We start from the raw sequence: 22616 nt of genomic DNA on the forward strand, positions 1-22616 counted from the left end.
ATCAAAGCCTACCACTCTCCACCCCAGGGAAACATACCACTCAGTGACTATTCTTCATCAATAGTTTTAAATCTGTTGACCAGATACATCACATCTAGACTTTTTACTATTTCAATTTTTTCCATCAGGATGCTTGGGCTGCCAAATCCAATATCATGGAATATATCCTAAAGGCTAGTGTTTGTATGAGGCTATCAATCTGCCTGATTTAACATGAAATAAAATAAATTGACAATGTAACAAGTGAGTTCCATTTCCTGGTCCGATCTACTCAACTTACCTACTTTGGTCCAAGTCCTATTTCAGTATTTCAGTATTTCTGTCAAAAACCTGTCAAGCTGTCTATATGTCTATGTTGACCATGTCAACCAAGTCCATAAGCAGTCGTAAACTCTACTCACCCAGTTAAGCCCTGGTACATTTATTTTAATTGAATTTAGTTTCCATCTGTAATCTGGAGTACACTAATTTTAGATTACCAGTCCACAGAGTTTTTATATTACCGCTCTCCAATTCCTTGATACAAGTTACTAGCATCTTCTAAACTGTGTCCTATTTTAATAGCTGTTGTCAAACATTCTCCTGGATTGCTAAAGCTGAAAGAATGCCATCAACATTTGTATCTGACTACACCCCAGCTTTTTAATCACAAGCCTGACAAGTCTATAGAGTATTGTCTTTAAGCACTACTATATAATTTTGACTTCTACCTGATCATGAGCACCAACATTAAAATCCTTTTGTGTCTAATAAAAGTCTTTCTTTCTTTTTCTGACTGTCCAGCTGTCCTGTCTCCATCCATGACATTTTCTTACTAATTTTATACATTGCTTCATTATCTGCTAATTTATATTCATGGAATAAAAGCTGACAGACATCTATTAAGGGATTTCTTGTGGCAGGAGGAAGGGAAAAAATATTTTAAAGCACCGTTTCCACCTCTATTCTCAGACATTTTATCTTCGCTATCTCCCTTGATTATGGATTTTTCCACGACTAGTAAGATTTTTGTAAGCCATTCAAAAGTGCTACACTTTTGCAGTTCATATTTCATCTTTCCCCTTGTGTTGTTCAAAAGCTTTCTACCTTTTGAATTTCTTCCTTTGAGGAAAAAATATTGAATTCATCTGACTACAAACGGACTTCTCTGAGCACAGAGGTACACCTGAGGTCGCTATCCCAGACTGACTTTGAAGCTAAGGGAGAGAAACAAGCAGAGCAACTGGGGACAACTTATCCCATTCCTAAATGCCTATCTAAAATAAAACATATAAAATTGCCATGTAAAAGGGTCTCTCCTTATTCATTAATGTAAGCCTAGAACAGTGCAGCCTAGATATATTTAACTGCAGCACAGCTGTAATAAGTTCAACAATATGAATGCATATCACAGGTATTTCCTACCAATTTTCATTAACAATTAGAATCCCACAAGAGTATTCAAAGGCAATGACAACCACTCTAACCCACTATGGGACAGAGAAATTACATTTCCAGTGGACTTCCACCTTAAGACACGATCATACTTATTTTTAGAATGTTCATAATTCCTATTAGTTTCTTTGTGAAGAAGCTTACATATTCATAAAATAAGCATTTCTGAGGCCCTTCACTGATTCACAGATACTTGTATTATTGACCTGTCAACAGCTGCCACCTTTGCTAAGAACTGAACACCTGCAGGGTCACAGCCCTGGGCCTCATCTAATAAGCTCTGCAGAATACATACAGCCACTTCAAGTAAGTCTGACCTGTGTCTTTCAAGTATTTCTGAAGATGCTTCTGCACATTCAAGTTTCTCTAAGAAGAGCTGGAGAAGGTTTAGCAGATAGGACATTGTGCTAACTCTGCAGAGCCATGCTCCTTTATATGCTTTTCCCTCTGCTCCTAGTTGGGTCCTGCCCTTGCCCTGTAAATCTAGGATCTAAGCCAGTTTCTTTGCTTTCACTGCATTACACAGAAGCTCCAATTACTGGCTGAAATATCTTAAGGAACACCACCACTCAAACAAAAGACCAAAACCCCTCATAGCAGGTATGATTTCAAGGAGATAGCAAATAAATGTGTCTCACAGAGGCTTTCTGCCATTTCATCACTGATTAGTTTAAGCTGTCAAAAACCCTTCTGTATGTTTTGAAAATCTTTCAGGATGTTGATGAGGAACATTTATAGTTAGAGAATTAATCACTGTATGAATCCCAGAATCACATCAGATATCTAGAAAGGCTTTAAGGTTACATAGCTTTTAACAATCAAAATAGAGGAACTTCAAAGATCATTCTAGCCACCATAAATTAAATTGCTGACACACTAATAAGATCCTTGCTCTAAAGGAACAGCAGCATTTGTACCTAATCTAGGTAAGTATTCAGCTTCTTTATTTTTTAAACCCCTAATTTCTGAGCAAGAGCTTCAGATAAGCACATATTCCATTGAATAATGTCATTAACTACAGGCAGAATGCTAGCAACTAATTGTATTAAGAAATTCTAGAACACAAGGCTGGTTTACTCTGCACAGCATGCACGTCTAGGCAATGGGTAGGAATAACCCAGGCCATCTGCACAGCTTCCTTTGCATCTTTCTCCTCCTCCTTCCATGAGGAGTGTGCATGTATACACAAATGTACATACACACACGAATAAAAATACAAGGCAGAGTATATCAGCCTTGTATAGTGAAACTTCTTAATACAGTTAGTTTCAAGCATACATATAAAAAATATATATAAAGGAACATTAAGGATACACAAAGTTGTTATGCAGAATGGTGAAAATCTTTCTGGAGGAAGTAAAATGTTTTCACTGCTCTGCAGAACAAAGCAGCTTCCCCAGAAATAGAAGCACACATCAGAAATGCAGCTATCAACTCTGCAAAGTCAACACTGCAATATGAAAATATGAATCTTATTCTCTAAGTATACAGAAAGTGAGGTGGGCAAGAGGAAAAAGAGTACTATAAACAGTACTGCAAGAACATCTGCTAACAGCCTATGGCCTTCAGCAGAGTGCACAAACACTTCCCAAATCTTTTACTACAACAAAGTGGTTAAAAAGGTTGTTGACTGATTAACCTTTTATTTCTGAGACCAAGGAAAAAGGTTTGAAAAGGATTGAAAAATTTCAGGTCCATAATGGAGAATAATAGCATTACAGAACAACAGGATGTGGGAGTTATTTCATGTGCAGGCTGTGATGAAGACAAAAGCAAGCAGTTTAAGTTGCATCTAATGAATAAAGGTCAGTCAAGGAAAGGCAAAGAGATGAGTGATATGGTGAAAGCAAAGAAACAAGAGATCTCTACACGGCATCCTGGAGAGCTAAAAGCAAGCCCTCTGTCTTTACACGAGAAGAGTTACAAAAGAAGTGCAATGAAGAAGACAGAACAGCTCAGAGCTCCTCCAAGTCGATGCTCTAAGACCTACTACTGACTGAAATACACCTGGATGCCCAAAGGAGATTGCAAAAAAACTGCTCTGAGCAATCTCCCTCTCTTCCACTGCTAGTCTTGCCTTGCCACAGGCAGAAGTTCTTGAATTAAATTTCTACGCTCCACACTATGAAAAGAGGTATGTATTTAATCAAAGGATGTACAAGGAAGGGGGAAAGAAAAAATACTTCAGCAACACAAGACAAAGTTACAGAAAGTATTTCCAGTTTATTCACAAGAAAAATCCAAGTGCCAATAACAGGAAGCCTGAATTGGAGGAAAATGCTGGCTTATCCATATTAAATTAAGAGATGTATTGTTAAATAAAAGCAGCTATGTTGACATCCACAGCTAAAAAGATGCCTCAAGCTATCATCTGGAAAAACACTATGTCACTGTGTGCTTCCTGTGTGCATGGCACGTGGCTTCCTTCCCATATCTTTTGTTCATTTATTTGTTTCATAATAACTATTTGAAGCTTTAGGAAAAAAACAAAAGTGCCTGTAATATGACAATAGGAAAAAAAAATCTGTTCATGCATCTTGATCTTTACATTACTGCTTAAAGGGAAAAAAGTTATATGCCAAATTCAACTCAATTCACTTCAACTCAAAATAATCAAATCATCCTAAGTCAGATTTTTTCAGTGATACAGAATTAGTTAATCTTTATTCTGTTTCTAAACAACACAAGCACATTGTTTAATGCCTATTTCACATATAATTAACAAAGAGAACTTTTCAAGAAACAGGTTGATTAAACACTCACTTTTCAAGCAAAGAGTTAAAGCACCTATCTGAACAATATACAGCTTTGAGTGCAGCTTGAGTAGGAACAGCAGCTCAGTACTGAAAGCTTCCCATTCACATCATCACCTGTATTTTCTTCATAACATGTGCATATGTAGGCAGATGGGTTGGGCTGTTTCCAACAGCTGCCCTGTCATTTTAAAGATCTCCCTAAACAGCATGCAGATGTAAATAGCACTGGTTGATTTTCCTCTTTTACTTCCCTCCTTCCTGGTTGGCAGACACAACTTCTGCAGAATCAAAACCAAGACCCCTCACACAAGACCTTCTCTTTCTTCTCTTTCAAACAGGGCTGGGGAGTGAAGAAGCTTTTTAAGAATACCTTGTTAATTCCGTAGATGTGTGAAGAGGGCTTGACTTGACCTATACAAATCTGAAAGCCAGGGCCTGAAAACAACATTCTGCCTCCTCAGTGAGACGGTGACTTCAACAAACACCAGGTAAGACAACATACACCAATATTTAAGTAAGACAAAGCTAGCAGCCAGCTGCTATTTCAGGCAGAAAATAAGAGCCACTGCTCTAACACTCTTGTATTGGGTTTGCATGGCCAGGTTTTGGTAGCAGTGGAGACTAAAAGAGTGCCCTTTGTGAGAAGCTGCCAGACACTTTCCCCATGTGTCTGGGAAAGTGGCAAGGCCAATGACAGCCAGACCCGCTGCTGGCCAAGACCAAGCTGGTCTGAGAAGGTAGTAGTGCTCCATGATAACATATTCAAGAAGGAAAAGAAATTATTGTGAAAAAATAATTTGGCTCAAAGGAGAGATGAGTGAGAATATGTGAGAGGAACACTATGCAAACACCAAGGTCAGTGGAGAAGGAGAGGGAGGAGGTGCTCCCGGCACTGGAGCAGAGATTCCCCTGCACTCTGTGGGGATGCAGAGATTCACCTGCAGCTCATGGAGCAGACTCACACCTGAGCAGGTGGAAGCCCAAAAGATGGTGTGACCCTGCTGGAAGTCTGTGCCGGAGTAGGCTCCTGGTAAGGACCCACAGACCCATGGAGAGAGGAGTCCATGCTGGAGCAGGTTTCCTGGTAAAACTTGTGACCCTGTGGGGGATCCATGCTGGATCAGGCTGTGCCTGAAGGACTGCACCCTGTGGAAGAGTGACCCATGCTGGAGCAGAACTTAAGTGCATGGGAAGGATTCACACCGGAGAAGTTCCTGGAGAACTGTCTCCCATGGGAGGGATCCCACGCTTGAGCAGGGGAAAGACTGTCCCTGAGCACCATCAGGAACAACCTGTGATGAACTGATCATAGCCACCATTCTCCATCTCCCTTTGCCACTGTGGGGGAGGAGGTAGACTCTGGGAAGGATGGAGGAGTGGGGAAAAGGTGCCTTTAAGCTTTGTTTTACTTCTCATTATTCTGCTCTAATTTTGAATGGTAATAAATTCAGTTAATATCCCCAAGTCAACTCTGTTTTGCTCGTGACAATATTTGGTGAGTGATCTCTTTCTATCTTTATTTCAACTCATGAACCTTTTGTTTTGTTTCCCTGTCCAGGGGTGGAAGGCAGTGATACAGTGGCTTTCATGGGTGCCTGGCATCCAGACAGGGTCAAACCACCATAAATTCCTCTGAAGTTTAGCCCTAGCAGGTTTTAAGAGGTAGTTGGCAGAAGAGCAGGTTACATGTCTGAAGCTGCTTTTTATGAAGAAAACTCATGTGCATGTAGTGTGATTAGAGAGGCTGAAGAAAACAGTCCCACCATACTACTACATTTTCCAAGAGGAAACATGCTGAACTTTGAGACGGTACGTAATTCAGGAAGAAGAGTAATAGAATGGGTATTGAAAGAATTTCCTGCCAAAGCACAAATATTATCAATATGTAAATCTTCACAGGAGGTACTTAATGCTTTTGATATTAAATACTCTGCCTATGCAAGTCTTTTCCTATTGCTCAATCCTCTTCAAAACTATTGTGAAGCTTTCCAGATGAGGCGATTATGTCAAGAATCCTCTGCCTAGATGGCATTTCTCAAGTGCATCCAAGTCTCATAAATTTCATTACAAGTTCACTTAGAAACTTCTCATGGTTTTCAAATAAGTACTTGTTATTTGTTAAACCACAACTCTGTTCATTATTGTTCTACTTTGTCAGCAGCAACACCCACCTCCATCATTCACAAATGTAACTTGACTGTTGCCCGTAATTCCCATGTTTCTTCCGCCATAAATTCCAAAAATTCAGCTACTTCTACAACCCATGTAAGCCATACCCTGAGCAACTAACTTGGCCCTGAATTAAATTTGCAATTATTTTAAGTCAAATGCTGTATTTGTTGAATTTTCTTTTTCTGAGTTCACTACAAGCTTTTCAGTGTCACTTAGATCTGCAAGAAAAGGCTTTTGGAAACCTCTGCCCATTTCGCCGGCTCCATCTGCAGAGAAAAAAAATCCTCAACCTAAAATCACAGCTTCATCAGTGTCTGTCCTAATTTCAAATCCATATACTATCCAACTAAACCACCATCTTTCAAGATATTTACAGCCAAATAAATAAATGGCTAAGAAGATACATCTTCTGTCTTCCTACATTTTAATCAGCAAGCAACCCAAAGTCACTAAAAATGTCCATCTCTCTGCCCTCCTCCTCCCATCTTCCCACGTGACCTCTGCCCACATCATCTAAATTCCACTTTGATGCCACTGGTCTTGAATCAGACTCTAAATCCTTTTTGGGAGACCTCATACCTTACTATGAAGAAGAAATGTGCAAGATGATGTCTCAGTGCTAATCCTAAGAGGACCTTCAAGCATTACTGAAATACAATATAATTTGAACCTCACAAGTATACAAATCTTCACTGAATGCTATTTGCCAAACAGATCAGTGAAGTTTCTCCAATATAAAATATGGGGGTTTTGACATTGCAGATACTGTTTTACCTACCTATATGACAATAATGTTTTGTAAGAACTCTGACCAGGACAGTAATTCCTTTACAAAAAAAGTCACAAAGTCCAGGAAGTCTTAGGGTATCTGTATCTTATGTGAAATTTAAAGGGACAGAGTAATGTTTAGATTATGTCCTCTCATACTTTTATACAAACATGCACACAAACATATTTGAGAGAAAAGGATACTGACAATAAGAAAAAACCAATTAACAACACAACTCACTTTACCAAAACCAATACCAATTAACAACACAACTCACTTTACCAAAACCAATTAACAACACAACTCGCTTTACCAAAACCATTGATATTTAACACATGTACCAAGCAGATGCATATCTTCTCTAGGTTCTCTCAAGAAAGAATTCACTAATGCTTTTATTATCAGCTTTAATCAGTTATGTGCTACAACCTCACTGCTCTTTTCCTGGCATGATAGCAATCACCCTTAAGTAGGTACCAATCATATAAATTGTTCTCTATCTCTTATGGTCGTTATTTTAGCAACAGGGTACGCCCACACATATAATTAATTGGCAGGACTGGAATCTTGAAACTGCCTCAATTGACTTCTAGAAAAGTATGAAAAGTATGAATCCACTTTTAGCACTTCCTCCTTTTTTTTTTTCTTGCAAGGGAGGGTGAAGGGGAAGATCACGGAACCTCAGACAGCTGAGATGCTAAGATACATCAGAAGTAAACCCAGACACATGAAATCTCCCTGACCTCCCTATAATTTTTCAGAGTTGGGCTTTCTCCAGGAAAATTAAATTTATAATACTTCCCCTCCCCCCTATCCCCCCAGTTTTGTTTACTGGTGAATTTCTAGTTTCCAGAAGTCCTTTAAGTGATTATTTCCTACAAGGCTTAGCATTTCAAATTCTAAATGAACCATCAGAAAGATGATAAAGATGTGAAATCTTGTGAAAACTTTCTAACGGAGTGTAAAATCAAAGGCAAGCAATCTGTACAAACAAGCAACTCTGAAAACTTAGAACTGAGTCTGCAGTTAAAAATAAAACCTGATTCCATTTTTGATTCTTCCTAACAGAGATGGGATGATTTATAGATATTAAGACACAGACATCAGAAGAAAGATGAAGCAGTATGTAGAAAAGCCTGGCCTAATTCGTATGCTCGTGATAGATGAAATAAGAGTTTTAAACAGACAGCTATGTTTTAGGTGTCAAACATTTCTTGACGTCTGTGGCAGTTGGCAGCTGCAAACATCCGACTGAAAGCCCCATCTGCTGCTTCACAGCTTCCAGTCGAGGATGTTTACAGTCGCTCACTGTCAACAGCAATACACATTCCTTGGCTGTTTATTTTATATTATTAACATGCAGAAGCCTCCAAGCAGGTTAGTTAAGATCTACTACAACTTCTGTTGCTGTGTTGCTGCCTGCAGATGTACACCGGACTATGTTTATAGTATTTACTAATGAAATCAAGTTTAACTTCCAGAGGAACATTTGCAAACAGCCAGGCATATTTTCTATTCAAGCATTACACTTCTAATATTATGCTGCCAGTTTTATACCCAGTAAGAATTAAATAAAGATGTACAAAAAGAGCAGCTTTCTTCCACTGTTGTGTTTGTTTTTGTTCTCCAAGAGACTTGACCAATCCTGTCACATTCACATAAAAACCGCATGACTCTACAACAAAGTTCACTTATCAGCACAGAAACTAAAGATAGTAACTGGCACAAAAATAGAATCAAACCCTTCCTAAGGGTATTATTTCACTAAAGTGTCTGGGATGGCTTCCTTCCCCTCAGAAAAGTTGGTGCAAGGAAATTATACAATATTAGAAGTTAACTTATATAATATTTGCTTATAAATAAAACCATGGAAAAAACCCCCCACCCAGCCCACAGGGGACAGTGGGGAAGAAGGAAGAAGTTGTATAGCAAGCTCTCCTAAGGCTTCAATAAAGTTAAAGATTCCCACAAATTATCTGAGCTAACCAGTTGCTGCTACACTTCACATGGAGTTGGCAGAATGGCATTTCTCACCAAATGAAAAGCCAAAAAGATTTGGCCTAACAGCATCTCAGTTGTACAGTTCTGCTGTTTGTTTTTTGTTCTATCTCCCATTTCCTTATTAAGTTAATGATGGGGAAAATTAAAGATTAATCACTCAACTATTTTTCTGAAGTCATATGAAACCACAGCAGGCAAGCAGTGCGATTATATCACTCTAATTAGAAGGTGTTTTTCCTTGAAACTTTTTTACCCCCAAAAGAAATTACCACACTGTAAACTGAGTAAGTTATGAAAAGATTGAAGTTGGAACACAGAAGCCTGTGGCATATTTACTCAAACTGATAAGTGTGAAGGATCTCTATAAATCACTTTCAAAACTCAGGCTTATATTTTCTATACTAAGGTTAAGAAAATTACTCTTTCAGGCAGCAGGTGAAAACAAGCAGAATTATGCTAGGGCTTTCCCTTTATTCAGTATAAACTTTGAGCTACTAAAGCTTCCTAGGCAATCACATTTTCTCAATGGGTCAAGTCACTAAGGAAACAAAGCAAACTTTATCAGTGCTGCACAACTCTACATTCCAGGAATTCCTAGCACTTGGCATCTATATACCACATCAGAGCCACAGGATCCACTCACCCTCTCCTTAGGAGAGCAATCATAACAAGCTATGAAACTCTCAGTAAAGTCCCCAGTCTTACACAAAGTTGGCACTATCAGGAGGTAGGTAGGAGGTAGCCTTTTCTGTGTGAGATCCACTGAAGAACAGGAGAAAACATATTTACTATAACAATATGTTGGAAAGAAAGGAAAAGAGTTCCTCTCTTAACCAGTTCCATCTTACTTATCAAAAGCCAGCTAAGAAATACAATTAAATCACCATATAAAACAATATGCATAAATAGTAACAAAAATCAAAACAAAACAAAATTAAAAAAAGAAAAAACCCAAAACAAAAAACTCTCAAATGCAAAATACTGATTGCAGAATGGAATTATTTCAGCCTAATTACATCTACTCATCACACTAAAATTATCATTTCATTTGTAAATATACTGGCCTAATATCCACACCTTAAAGGGGGAAAATGTAGGAAGGCTATAAAATGGAATTAATTAGATTAAGTAAACTGTATCAGCCACTATATGCAATCTTACTCCATATATGGCTACCTTTCCATTTGAAAAACACAATTACAGATTGTGTACAGATTACACCTGTATCAAAGTCAAAAGAAGGTCAACCTAAAACTGTGAGACACACAGTATGGACTGTTATGCAGGAGAAGGCAATGAGTTGTCTTTACCACTCTGATATTTAATTTGTAAAGTATTCTTACAGAGGTGTTTAGTAAGAAAGTGCTCAAGACTCAAATAGCAATCAACAGGACTTGATACATGCTGATCTTGATAAGGTGAAATATACCTGAACATGTAAAATACAGGCAAGACAAAAGGAACAACATTTGAACATTTCAATGCCTTCATGAATTTATAGCTCATGTCCCAGAAGGAGAAAGGGGCAAACTGGTAGCACTTAAGCACTGTTCTGTAAATAGAAAAGCTTTCCACTGCTTTTCCTTCATTACCCTGAAATTTCTAAGTCAGATGAATGGATTATTGGTGACAAAGAAATAACTACAAAAACAAACAAACAAAGCAACTCAACCAAAACTTGCCAAGTGCTCCTAGAATTCAAAAACAGAGCCTGTACCTTTTTTGTTGCCTTCCATATAGACAAGGTGATAGGGCAACTCAGGCAGGTTAGTTTTTAATCATGTTTAATTAGTTTTTAATCATATCAGATTAACACTGGAATATCAACAGATGAAAATGCAAATTAAAAGCTACATAGAATCTGCAAAAGTTTCACTCATGGCAATTATTTCCTAAGTTGCTTTATAGTTTCCATTTTCAGATTTGCTTGTCAAAAACTTTAAGATTATCATTAAATATGGGAAAATATTATTCCTCCTCTTCCTGTCACTGACAGCACAGGAAGATTAAGCACACATTACTTATATGAACTCAAGTTCACAGCTGTTATGATACAGCATGAGTATCTCCAACTGTTGCAGATGAATCCAATTCTCTCAACTGCATCTGAGCTCTAAAATGCCTGAAGCAGCAGGCCCCCCCTGCACTAAGAAGGCAGTTGCAGACAAGCAGTTGAAATTATGCACCAAATGAGACACAAAACAGCCAAACATTTGGGAATGAGATGTCAAAGCTCTTGGTAAAATCATGAACAACATGTAGTGCCTAGTTTTCTTAAGCCTCTTCTCAAAATTCTCTCCTCAATGTCTAATCTTTAAAGACTTTAATCAGCTTCTAATCCACCCAAGTGAATGAATAATACAGTGCACCTCATTAGGAAAATATCTGGCAAAAAAAGCCCAAGAACTTACTTCTTGGATATCAGCTGATCCTACTTCAGTCCCCTTCATAAGAGATGCCCGCACCTCTGGGAAGAATTACATTCTTCGTCCGCCAAAGTCTGCTCCTCAGATTTCCAGGAATCTGTATCACATACATGAACAGAAATTATTGCAATTCCAGAAGTTCAGCAGTTCAGATTGCACAGTTCTTATTATTAGGACTGTCTGCAAGAAGTCAGATAGCTTCTAACAACCATTATTAAAACTGTGTCCATTTCTGGTACCGTCATTTAAAACCCGGAATGTGTTTAAAGTGACACATTACTGCTGAATGCAGCTGTCTCTCAATTCATGTAGATAAAGGTTAACTGCTAAGCAGCATAAGTATTCAGAAACAACACTGAAGAATTTAAATTTCCCACCAGAGGTAGGCATAATGACTTCTCATTTATTATATTAAGAAATGTACAGATTACACAACCAAAACCAACCACATACTCAATCTCAGATTTAACATGATTTGAGAAAAGCACAATCCCTAGAGCCTTTAAGATGGAGAAGAATATATTCACACAATCATTCTAGAGGAAGAAGGACATAGAGAACTCCCTGAAGATGGATGAGCAAACAGATACACAAGACAGAACCACAATATTAGGCAAAACCCAAAGAAACAGAGATTGAGAAGAACATAGAAAAAACAAAATAAGGAAAACCAAAGTATACCAACCTAAAGCAGAGGGAGAATACACACATGACAGTTCTGAAATCTAAGTTACGAGCACACAACCAAAGCAAAAGAAGTGTGGGACGTATTAACTGAAATGTATATATGCAAAACATATTATTTATCAATTTGCACTCCTGACACCTGTACCTGAACCCATTCTGGATGTTTCAGCCACCTGAAACAAAGGTGCCTTTGATAAACACATCTCCACCAACCAGCTGCAGCAACAAGTGAAGGCTAAAGAGGAGTATGAGCACTATTTATGTTCTGCTATAGCATCAGTGAACAGTACAGTGTTGTTTACTCTTCTCCATTTCAGTGTCATGAGGGAATCACTGTGAAGCCTGCAAACTTTAAGTACTAGCCACAAAAGGAAGATGCAACATGTTTGACTCTTCTTTTGGTATCAGCTGGCAGAAGTGGGCGACACCCAGGTGGTTCAAAGCATTTCTCCCCCCTTGCTGGCAGAGCCAAGAGCCAAGAGCCGTGCCAGCTGCTGTTCCACGAGCGTGCAGCATCCGGCCTGAAACTGCGCCTAACTATGCATTGCTGGGTCACCTCCCAGTGCAGAGCCACTCACTTTGTGGCTTCCCATGTCAGATAAATACAAAGACCACGCACTGGGTTAGCAAAAGAATAAAGAGCATATATTAGACCAGAAACCAGTCTCCAGTGGTAGTAACTTCTTATGGTTTTATGGGAGAAGCATTGTCCAAGGGAGCAGAAGGTAACAGATCCCAAGCTTAGTAAAGAACGTTTACTTAGCTTTAACAGTGTGAACAAAATACCAAGAGCATTTACAACTCATTCAGCTGCACTGTTCATTTCAAAGGCAAAATACAGCTGGAGTGATAAGCCTCTGCCACAGGGGACACATTACAGTTAGAGCACATACCTGAGATCCCTGCACAGAGGAGCAGACATATGTTGGGCTGACAAGAACTATGTTCAAACACAAAATTCTGCCCCAACACCCTCCAAGAAATTCTAGAATACTTTCATCCTGTATTTTGCAAACTGCCTCCTAACTCACATTTCTTATTTCCTTTATTTGGGACATGTAATTTGTGCTGAAGTCACACCCCTACTTTTCTCAAGAGTACAGCAGGGGCTTTAACTCCAGTCCAGCCCAGTGACTCACATCTTACAAGTTTACCCTCATATTTCCAATTTCAGGGTCAGTTTTTTAATGCAGGAATCATTTCTGCTTGCCTATAGGTAGGACACTGCACCCATCCCAGACACCCTGCCAACACAGGAAAGGCCATTTTTTACTTGTCATCCCTCCTTTCCTCATTTAGAACTAAAACACAAAACTGGGACATAAAGACTCTCAAAATAATTAGCACAATCACAATGTTAAAATGTTTGTCCTTCATCTCCCTAGATCTCCTAGATCAAAACAAATACAGACTCTGACCACAACACTACTGCAATTTAATGTGCTCCACAGTGAACTGCCCAAGCCCTAGATGTTGCAGTAGAGTCTGCAAGGCTTCAGTTTACACATCCTTACCCACAAGGTTGTGCAATGCATTGATTACTCTCATCCCAAAGGTACTTGAACATTACCAGAAATTAGTTCTAGATGAAAGAGAGCTATTGGGTACTACATGAAGCAAAACATCCACTAAAAGTGTGCAGAAAGCAACTTTATTAAGAACACCATGAAAAACATAACAGCAATATTTAAAGAACAAAACTAGAGTTCACGTGCAGCAAATGCACTAAACTTTGCACACATACCGACTGGGGCAATACACCTACTCAAGTCCCATTCTTCATTTATTTCCAACAGCCTCCCCTTTTCTTGGGTGTGACCAGGCTTGTGAAACGAGGGAACAGAATGAGGCTGAACATCTGTAGTTAAACACTTGCTTGTTCCCACAGTTTGAAATTAAACATTCTGAGCTATCAGATAAAATGCTGACATCATACTGACAGGACCATGAACCTGACTCTTGTTAATGTTATCTCTCTCCTCATCACTGTGAAAAGGTCTTTCCTCCCAATTTTTCAGAAGCAGAAGTTACAAGAGACTAATAAGCACATGACAAAAAAAGAAAGCCCACCAAGTTAAAAGAGAGGCACAATTCAGTCCTACAAAGCAAGGAGAAAGCATTAGACTGACCAGTGAAGCACAAGAAGAGAGGGCTTACCAGCATAAATGCCCTAGCTATGACACTGGGGAAGCTCCAAAGTGCTCAAAAAACTACTGTACAGCAATCGATGCTGACGTGCCAAAGAATGCACACACTACAAAGTTCTGCAAGAGGAGAAGGCAGTGACCCTTTCTGGAACAGCTGAAATAGAGCTGCATGTGAGAAATGACTGGTGGGAGGAGGGCACAAAGTGAAAAGAAACCCCTACTGATTAACTTCAGGCATTGGGAACTTAGAATTATCCTTCTTCCTCACCTTCACCCCAAAGTTTACAGTATAAGTCACAAAGAGTTACTCTAAATGTTGCCCCCACACAGCTTTCCACAGATGCAAACAGCTTGTATGGGTGCATTTTACTCCCAACAGCAGACATAACTGCCCAGAGATTACAGAAAAGGAACAGAAAAAGAAACAGGACATATATGAAACCTTTTTCTATTAAAAAAATCCCCACTTTTCTGATGGTCAATAGTGAGGAAAATCCCTGGTGGATAAATATAGATTTAGTAGTCAGCTAAAAATTAGAGCTATGAGTACATCTCTTGACAGCTCCAAGAACAGCTCTCAGTTGCTTAGACTCAGAGAAAGTTTATAATCAACTTGCTGCAAAAGCTTTAATTTAGAACATGTGTCACTAAGGAAAAACACTGAAGCAAGACCTGACTTTATTTTTCAAAAGTCTTAACAACTAATCCCCTTGGGATTATGTCAGGCATGTCACATTTGGATGGCTTGGGCTCACCTTGACCAGTGAGTACGTTAAAATGCAACCAAACCTGTCTATGTACGCACTCTAAAACATGCTTCTAAAATTGCAAATGGTTACAGAGGAAAAGCATCTGTGGATCTAATACTGATCAAGAACATATTATCATGTGTTTTATTTAACATGAAGTGTCATAGACAGAAGCAGTCTTACAGAATAATATAAAACTTATTTTCTACACATCTCAATATAAAAGAGAAGGGGAAACTTTCCTGCACAAAAATCAATTTGCTGTAGTAGGCTGCTATTGCAAAAGATATATTTATACAGTACAAGTTTTTGGTGCAAAGGATTACATATGCAAATGGTTGAGTTAATAAACTGGAGTTCAGAATGAGCTTTTCCTGTTCCTGTTAATTTATGGCCCAGTGCTACATTCCTTTCACGCAATGCCATAATCTTCAGAGACTGACTTCACATTATCCTCCTCAGAGTAATCTAGGAATGCAGATAGAAAGAACATCAACCACCACCTTCATAACTCTCTCCCTCTTAACCCTCAAGGGTTTAGGTGCCTGATAAAGTTTTAGATATTATTAAAACTTTAAACATCTGTTCTTGGCTGCCACTACCCTCCAAGCACACAGCTTCCTGCCAGTGGGTACTTGTACCAACTGAAGCCTTCATAACACTGACTGAATTAATACTGCACGTCCAAACCACCACGTGGCTCTCAAATCCCCTGCTCACCCTGCTACTCCTCAACTGCTGAAGTGCAATAATGTGAAACTTCCAGGTGTGTCCTTTATCCCAACAATAAAATAAGGAGTTTGGGAATACACCAGTTGCACCAGAAACCTTTCTGTACAATACAAACACTAGGACAAGAGATCAGGTTTAAATCCCCCTCCAGGCCTGTCTCAGCCACAACTCAAAACTTGGCTTTCACTCCCCCACTTGAAGGCCTGTGCCCATGTGGTGATGGCATCCATGCTGTGACCACTGCTTTCAACAGGAGAAGCTCAGTCCAGGAGCTTCTGCCACCCAGGAGAGCCACCACATTCATATCACTCCCACAAATCAGTAAGATGACCCCTTTAGAAAAGGGGACCCTGCTCAAGCATCTCATTCCAGGGCAGTGTTTGCAACTGCAAATAACAAATGGATTGACACGTTCACCTAGCTAGACCCTTAAGACTTAAGCCTCTATAAAAGCTAAGCTGAAGAGCAGATCTCTCTCTACATGTCCTGCTGGTCCCTGAGGCTCTGATTGATGTCCTCTGAGGTGACAGAGGGCACCTTGCATGGCCTTTTCCTGCAAGTCCCACACACAGAGTGGGTGCCAACTCTGGGCTACGGGCATCAGGGCAGCTGCAGGTTAGGCATCTGCACACTTCAGCCCTTAAGCTACCCTGGATATTTTTCCTCCTCCTTTTGTCAACTGTACAGAAAGTACAGACATGCCCTTGGCGCATTTATCTTCACTCAGCTTTCCAAAGAATCAGTAAAATGAATCACGTGTGGTACTTGTATCTATTCTACTCAAATAAACAAAACTCAACCACAGGATCACTTTTTAGTATTCAAAGCACTTGTGTGCTGGTGGACACAGCCCTGACAAAAATACTTGCTCAGATGACAACCTCTCCCTCTGTGGGCTTCAACAGCTCCTACCAACAAACACAATGTCAGGGCAGCTATGCAGCTCCAAATGCACCTTGAACATCACATCTGAGTTCACAGTTCAGGGAAGGGGATTCTAGTACAAAAGCAGCATTGACAAAATAGCTTAGAAAACTACAACAGCAATGCCAGGTCTCTAACTTTGTAAGTAGATTTATGACTAAGAGCTATTAATTAGTTTTCAATAGTAACAGCAAAGAGCTAATGATGTATTAGGAATCACTGACACTGCATTTAACATTTAGTATTTCCCTCATTTCTCACAAGGCAACAGACAGACTTAAAAATTCATTATATGACACAAGAGGTCTCAACACACAAAAACTATTAGCCTCATTGGGAAATCTATCCAGAAAGTGAGCCCAGTAAAAAGTAATATTTACCCAGATCTTTTGACAGTGAGCTCATAAGTAATGCTTCCATTCCCTGTATCTGCATGAGTCTGAGTTACAACAAAGCTATGGACAACAGGCATAAAAGGGTAGCATGCATATTAACATGGGTATATTAGGTTTGACTTTAAGACCCAAGTTTTTGAGGGGGAGAGGGGAGTTATCTTCTGCAATCAAGCTTTTTAAACTCAGCCTTCTCCATTCAAACAGCTGGCATATAGAAGAGCTTAAAACACAAAAAGCAAAGTGACCTATTGTGTTTTGACTCAAAGCAGATACAGAAGTAACCTTCAAGGTTACCTTGCCCTATGTGCGGCCTCAGGAAGGAAAAAACCACAGTTTCAGCAAAGGAATTTCTTGCCTGGCTGGAGGCCACACCCGCCACAACAACTGATGGCAGGAAAGCATTTGGATTCACAACTTTACCCGTAGCACCCAGCCGGAGGCAAAGCAAAACTTTCTCATTTTCAGAGAAGAAAAGAAACTCTTGCTCAATAAGTAGCAATTATGCTGCAGAATTTATATGCTGAGCACGGCCGAATGTACGAGCACCAGATCAGTCAACCATAGTTTTAGTGCTTTGAGTATGATTAACAGAATGAACTTTCAAAGGTCAATTAAATGTCAACACATTTTAAAGAGATATTCTTCTTAAGCTGGGGCAATGTGTAACAGTACCTTCCAGAGCTTCTGTGCACTTTCACCTTAAAATTTTACTCATCTTATACTTACATGTGCAGATATAAAGATGATAACTAATTAACCTTTGATAGAAAATAATGGCTATTTGTGCTCCTGGCATTTCTATCACTAAGCTGTCTTCATTACTTGTGTCTAAGCAAGTACACAGAGACACTTGTCCCAAAATTTCATTTCAATTGTTCGGGGTGTGAGCAAAGTCAGAAGGAGCAAGAACAGTTTGAAAGTCTAATAACTTACTAAATGAAAATGAGAAGAGGCTTTTGATATGCAATTGAGCTGCCTCGATGTGAATCTGGGGGAGGATAGGGGGGACGGGACCGTAACTGAATCAACTATGAACGCATTAGTCATGACTTTAGGCAGCCCAGTGATTTATCTCTTCATCTCTACACATTTCTGAAAATTCAAACTTCAGCTAACTAGCTCAAGACATCGTAAAACAAACGCTGAAAAGCTGAACGCTTAGTACGATTCATTGAAGTTACCCCTCAAACCGGATGCTCAAATCATTAGTTCGTTTCAAAGTTTTTTAAAAAAGGAAAAAAAACCAACAAAGTCTCCATCTAAGTACAAAGTAAAAGAATTAAAATCCCGACCAAGGCCTCTCAACAGTACCATAATCATTCTGACATGAGCAATATTTATTCAAGACCAGAGCTAAAGAATAATTTGAGAGTTGAGAAAAACCAGCAGAGAGCCGCACTCTGTGCAGACGCCAGGAGAAAATGGGTTGGAGAGTTTTTATTCACAAGGACAGCGGTCCCGGCACCTCTCCACAGGTAGGGTTGTAACTCCACGCAATTCAGGATGAGTTTTTTCGGAGACTCCCGCTCCGGCCCTGACAGTCCCGCCAGGTTTTGGGCCAGGTGCCGCGGGGTAGCGCACGGCGACGGCTCTCCCCCGACAGGGAGACAACCAGGGCGGACAACCCTCCAAGGTCCTAAAAAGTTTCCAGAGGCAGGGGCCGCCTAAGCCCCACGGGCACCGCGGGGCCCGCCGGGCACGGCCGCCCGTCCTGCCGCACCTGCGGCCCCGGCCGGAGCGCCGGGAGCTGCGGGCGGAGCGGGAGCGCGGCCCGGCCCGCAGGTGTCCCGGGACCCCCGCCCGCTCCTTACCTGGACGGATCCTGCACAACTTTCCCACTCTGGGCGAAACTTGCGGCAGACAGCGGACCCGCTCCCGACGGCCACCTCCAATCCAGTCCAGTTCAGCCCGTCCCGTCCCGTCCCGTTCCGTTCCGTTCCGCCCCAGCCCCCCGCCAGCCCGGCCACAAGGGCGGGGAAAGGGGGCGGAGGGAAGCGAACCCGCCCCGCGGCGGGCATTGTACGCCCCCGGAGCGCCCTTCCCAGCGGTTGAGGCGGCGTAAGCTCCTCCTCCCCTCGCCATGTTCTTTGTTTCTCCGGCTTTTCCCGGCCGTTCCTGGTGACGCCGCGGCCGCCCCGGCGGGGCCGGCGGAGCGGAGCGGGGCCGCCCCGGCCGCAGGTGACCGAGCGGCCGCCCCCGCCCCAGCGCCGCCCCCCCGCCGGAGGGGATCCCGGCCCGCTCCGCCAATCGGCTCGGGGCAGGGTGCGCCTCGGCCAATGGGGCGCCGGGGAGCGCGGAGAGTCCCGCGCGGAGCCAATGGGGCGGTGCAGCGAGCGGGCCCGCCTCCCCCGCGCGGCGCGCGGCGCGGGGCGGCCGGCGGGGGCAGCGCGCGGGGCTCGGACTGGGCTGCGCGGCCCTGAGGGCCCCGGCGGCACGGCACGGAACGGCTCGGAACGGCTCGGCTCGGCACCGCAGGGCTCGGCACCGCACGGCTTGGTACCGCACGGCACGGCTCGGCAAGGCACGGCACGGCTCGGTACCGCACGGCACGGCTCGGCAAGGCACGCTGCGGCTCGCCTCGGCTCGGCTCGGCTCGGCACGGCACGGCACGGCACGGCCTGGCCTGTCCTGTCCTGTCCTGTCCTGCCTCGCCTGCCTGCCCGCAGGCTGGTTCGGAGAAGCGGCAGGGGTGGAAGGGAAAAAGCACTTGAGAAGAAGCTGAGTGACGTCCCCAGCTGGGGTCCGGAGAGAGGAGATGATGGAGACCAAAAGCCTCCCTTGAGTCGTCCTTACGTCAGTTTTGGATTGCAGGGAACACCAACTCCATTATATACCCAAGAAGTGAGCAGAAGGAATAGTATTGATAACTCAGAGGTGAAAACCGCCACCTTGGGGTCTCAGTGTCTCACCAAGGCTGTCACGGAATTACCGCGGTTTGAGATCACCCATTCCGGCCGTCCCCACCTGGTACTGCCGCTGTAACCCTCAACCACACACCCTAACCCTAAACCACGCACCCTAACATTCAACCACAGCACCCAGCGGCACAACCAGGCGCTTCTTGAGCACCTCCAGGGATGGAGACTCCATTCCCTGAGCAGCTATTCCAGCGCCTGACCACCCTAATAGTGAAAAATCTTTTTCTATTATTTAATCTGAATTTCCCCTGTCTCACCTTACGGACACTTCCTCCAGCATCTCACCAACACGTGTAACAGCTTTATGTGAAATCATGTACCAAATGCTGACTGAGGTCTGGCCATGCTGGATCTCCTGCCTTCTCCTTATTCAGGAACCTTCCTCTGCTCACAGAGGGTTCTGGGTTTGCTTCACAAAACATACCTTTGGTAAAGTCCTGTTGCGTTTTATCCCACTTTCCCCTTGCACCTATTTAATTGTAGTTCTCCTTTCATATTTGCTCTCAATCCTTAGTGACTAATGGCAAGGAGTCTGCAGTTGTTGGTGCTGATCATGAGTGCTGGCAGTAAAAGCTCACTGGTGGGTACCCCATGTGGGCTTCCTCCTTTTGCCCTTTGATTGCCATGTAGGAGTCCCACGCCATAGATATGACAATAATAGAGGTTAATTCCTGCTTGTATGCCACACACTGTGTCTTGTGGCCATTGAAGACTCATCAATATTATGATTAACAAAAATAGATTTGACTAACTTGGATTTTTCTCCTGTACATGGCATGTAGGTCCTGCTTTCTCAGCCTTTAGTCTTGAGAGATGAAGATCAGTGTGCAAGCATCTGTGCATCTCAAAACAGAGCCCGGGCTTAGATTTTTTTTTTTTTTTTGCTGCATTTCAGTTTCTCAATCAAGATCTGATCTGTTGATCTGATTTGGTACTTTTCTGGTGTCTGCAGATTTTAGCACAGAGGTTCAGGTGTTATTACTGTTTACAAGGCTTGCATTTCCATCAGAGAACAGGGGCAGAGCCTTGCCATGCCGTTCTGTTACAAATGTCTCATCACGGGTAAACCTGCCCCCAACAACCCACAGCTCAAGTTGGACAAGGTGTAAGGGATGCTGAAGGACCAATGACATCTAGTATTTTTGCTGGAATAATTACCTCAGGATTAAACCAAATCTCAGCAGTGGAACAGGGCAAAAACTTTGGAATCACTCATATCCACAGTGCACAGATTTTTCCTCCAAAAGCCCAGCTTCACAAAATGCAGGTGAAGTAAGACACTGGTCACAGCAGATACATAGTGATTTGCATTGCCTTTATGCTCTACCTCTGACTGACCCAGGGTAATCAGCCATGTTCTTCATAAACAGTTTCAAATGTGAGAAAAATTATCCTAAGCCACTTTTACAGGGCAAGAGGGTTATGTCAGTGTCATATCTCACTACTGCCGTGGACTAAGGGCAGGCATGGGCACTGCTGCTTGGCTGACATCTGGTAACCCCATCAGAGGTGAACTCTCACCAGCCTTTAACACCCAGATGGATCAATTAGAAGGCTAGGTTAGCCCAGTCTTGTTGGGCTAACAGCCCTGAATATTACTGGTTTACACTTAAAGTAGATTGGTAAACAAAATTCAGCCATATATTTAAGATGTGCAGGCCCATGTTTATTACCTTTTTTCACTCATGGCTTATTAATGTCATATCTGTGAGTGAAAGCTATTAGACTACCAAATGAAATGTTCTTTGAGATAGAAAAGAATTGTGTCTATTTTGTAAGGGGCATGTCTCTCACAAACATGGTAAGTCAATGGTGCTCTGTAGTGATTAATGCAGAAGCCAATCAGAGTTCTTGGGGTGGAGGGGGTTGGGGTTTTTTAATTACCAAGATAACCACCTCATCAAATCCATTGCTCAAAGACAACTGTGTTTTACTCACTTTCTCTGCTGTAGTGAGATGAAAAAGTGGTGATATGTTCTCCCCAGAGGTCATCATAGATACAAATAAGGTTGAGGATCTAATATATACACACAGAGACTGGTGGACAAAGCCCAGGGTTTATTGTACTGTAAAAGAAACTGAACAGAAGGGAAGGAGGAGATTAAACAAGGCATTTGGAAAGAAGAGGTACCTACCCTAACATGGCATCTGATTTGCAGTGGAGCTGCTGGATAGGAGGCTGGAAGGAAGAAAAAGCACATTTAATTTTATTTTTTAATGAAGGACAAACGCACTGCAACATTATGGGCAAAACCAGTAATATCTTCTTGCCTCTTCTGATCCAAACAGAAAAAATGTGCCTAACATACCTTTTGAACCAATATTCATGGTCTCACATATTATTTACACCAGAAAACCAAGTCAAGGGTAGAGTTGGGAGCAGTAGTGACAAAGTTCTGCTTCCTTAAGGAAGAACATACCTTTTCCAATATTTGTTCAGTACTCCTAGCATTCTTCCAGTCTATTTTCTATCAGAAAGACTGATTCCTCATGTTTCCCTCAGTCA

At 41.8% G+C, this 22616-nt stretch overlaps 1 protein-coding gene across 1 annotated transcript in view; it reads right to left on the reverse strand.

The window, feature by feature from the left end:
• LOC143693538 (uncharacterized) overlaps positions 1-20390 on the reverse strand; it is a 40586-nt gene extending 20196 nt beyond the window's left edge. Inside the window, exons 1-3 of the mRNA XM_077175092.1 lie at positions 20368-20390; positions 19004-19784; positions 11544-11655 (exon numbers count right to left, since the gene is read on the reverse strand). Coding sequence (XP_077031207.1) covers positions 11569-11655; positions 19004-19784; positions 20368-20390 — 891 coding nt within the window. The 3' untranslated portion in view covers positions 11544-11568. The remainder of the gene's footprint in view (positions 1-11543; positions 11656-19003; positions 19785-20367) is intronic.
• Between the last annotated feature and the right edge of the window lie 2226 nt (positions 20391-22616).

The sequence above is a fragment of the Agelaius phoeniceus genome, chromosome 3 (genome assembly GCF_051311805.1).
Source record: "Agelaius phoeniceus isolate bAgePho1 chromosome 3, bAgePho1.hap1, whole genome shotgun sequence".
NCBI classification, from domain to species: Eukaryota; Metazoa; Chordata; class Aves; order Passeriformes; family Icteridae; genus Agelaius; species Agelaius phoeniceus.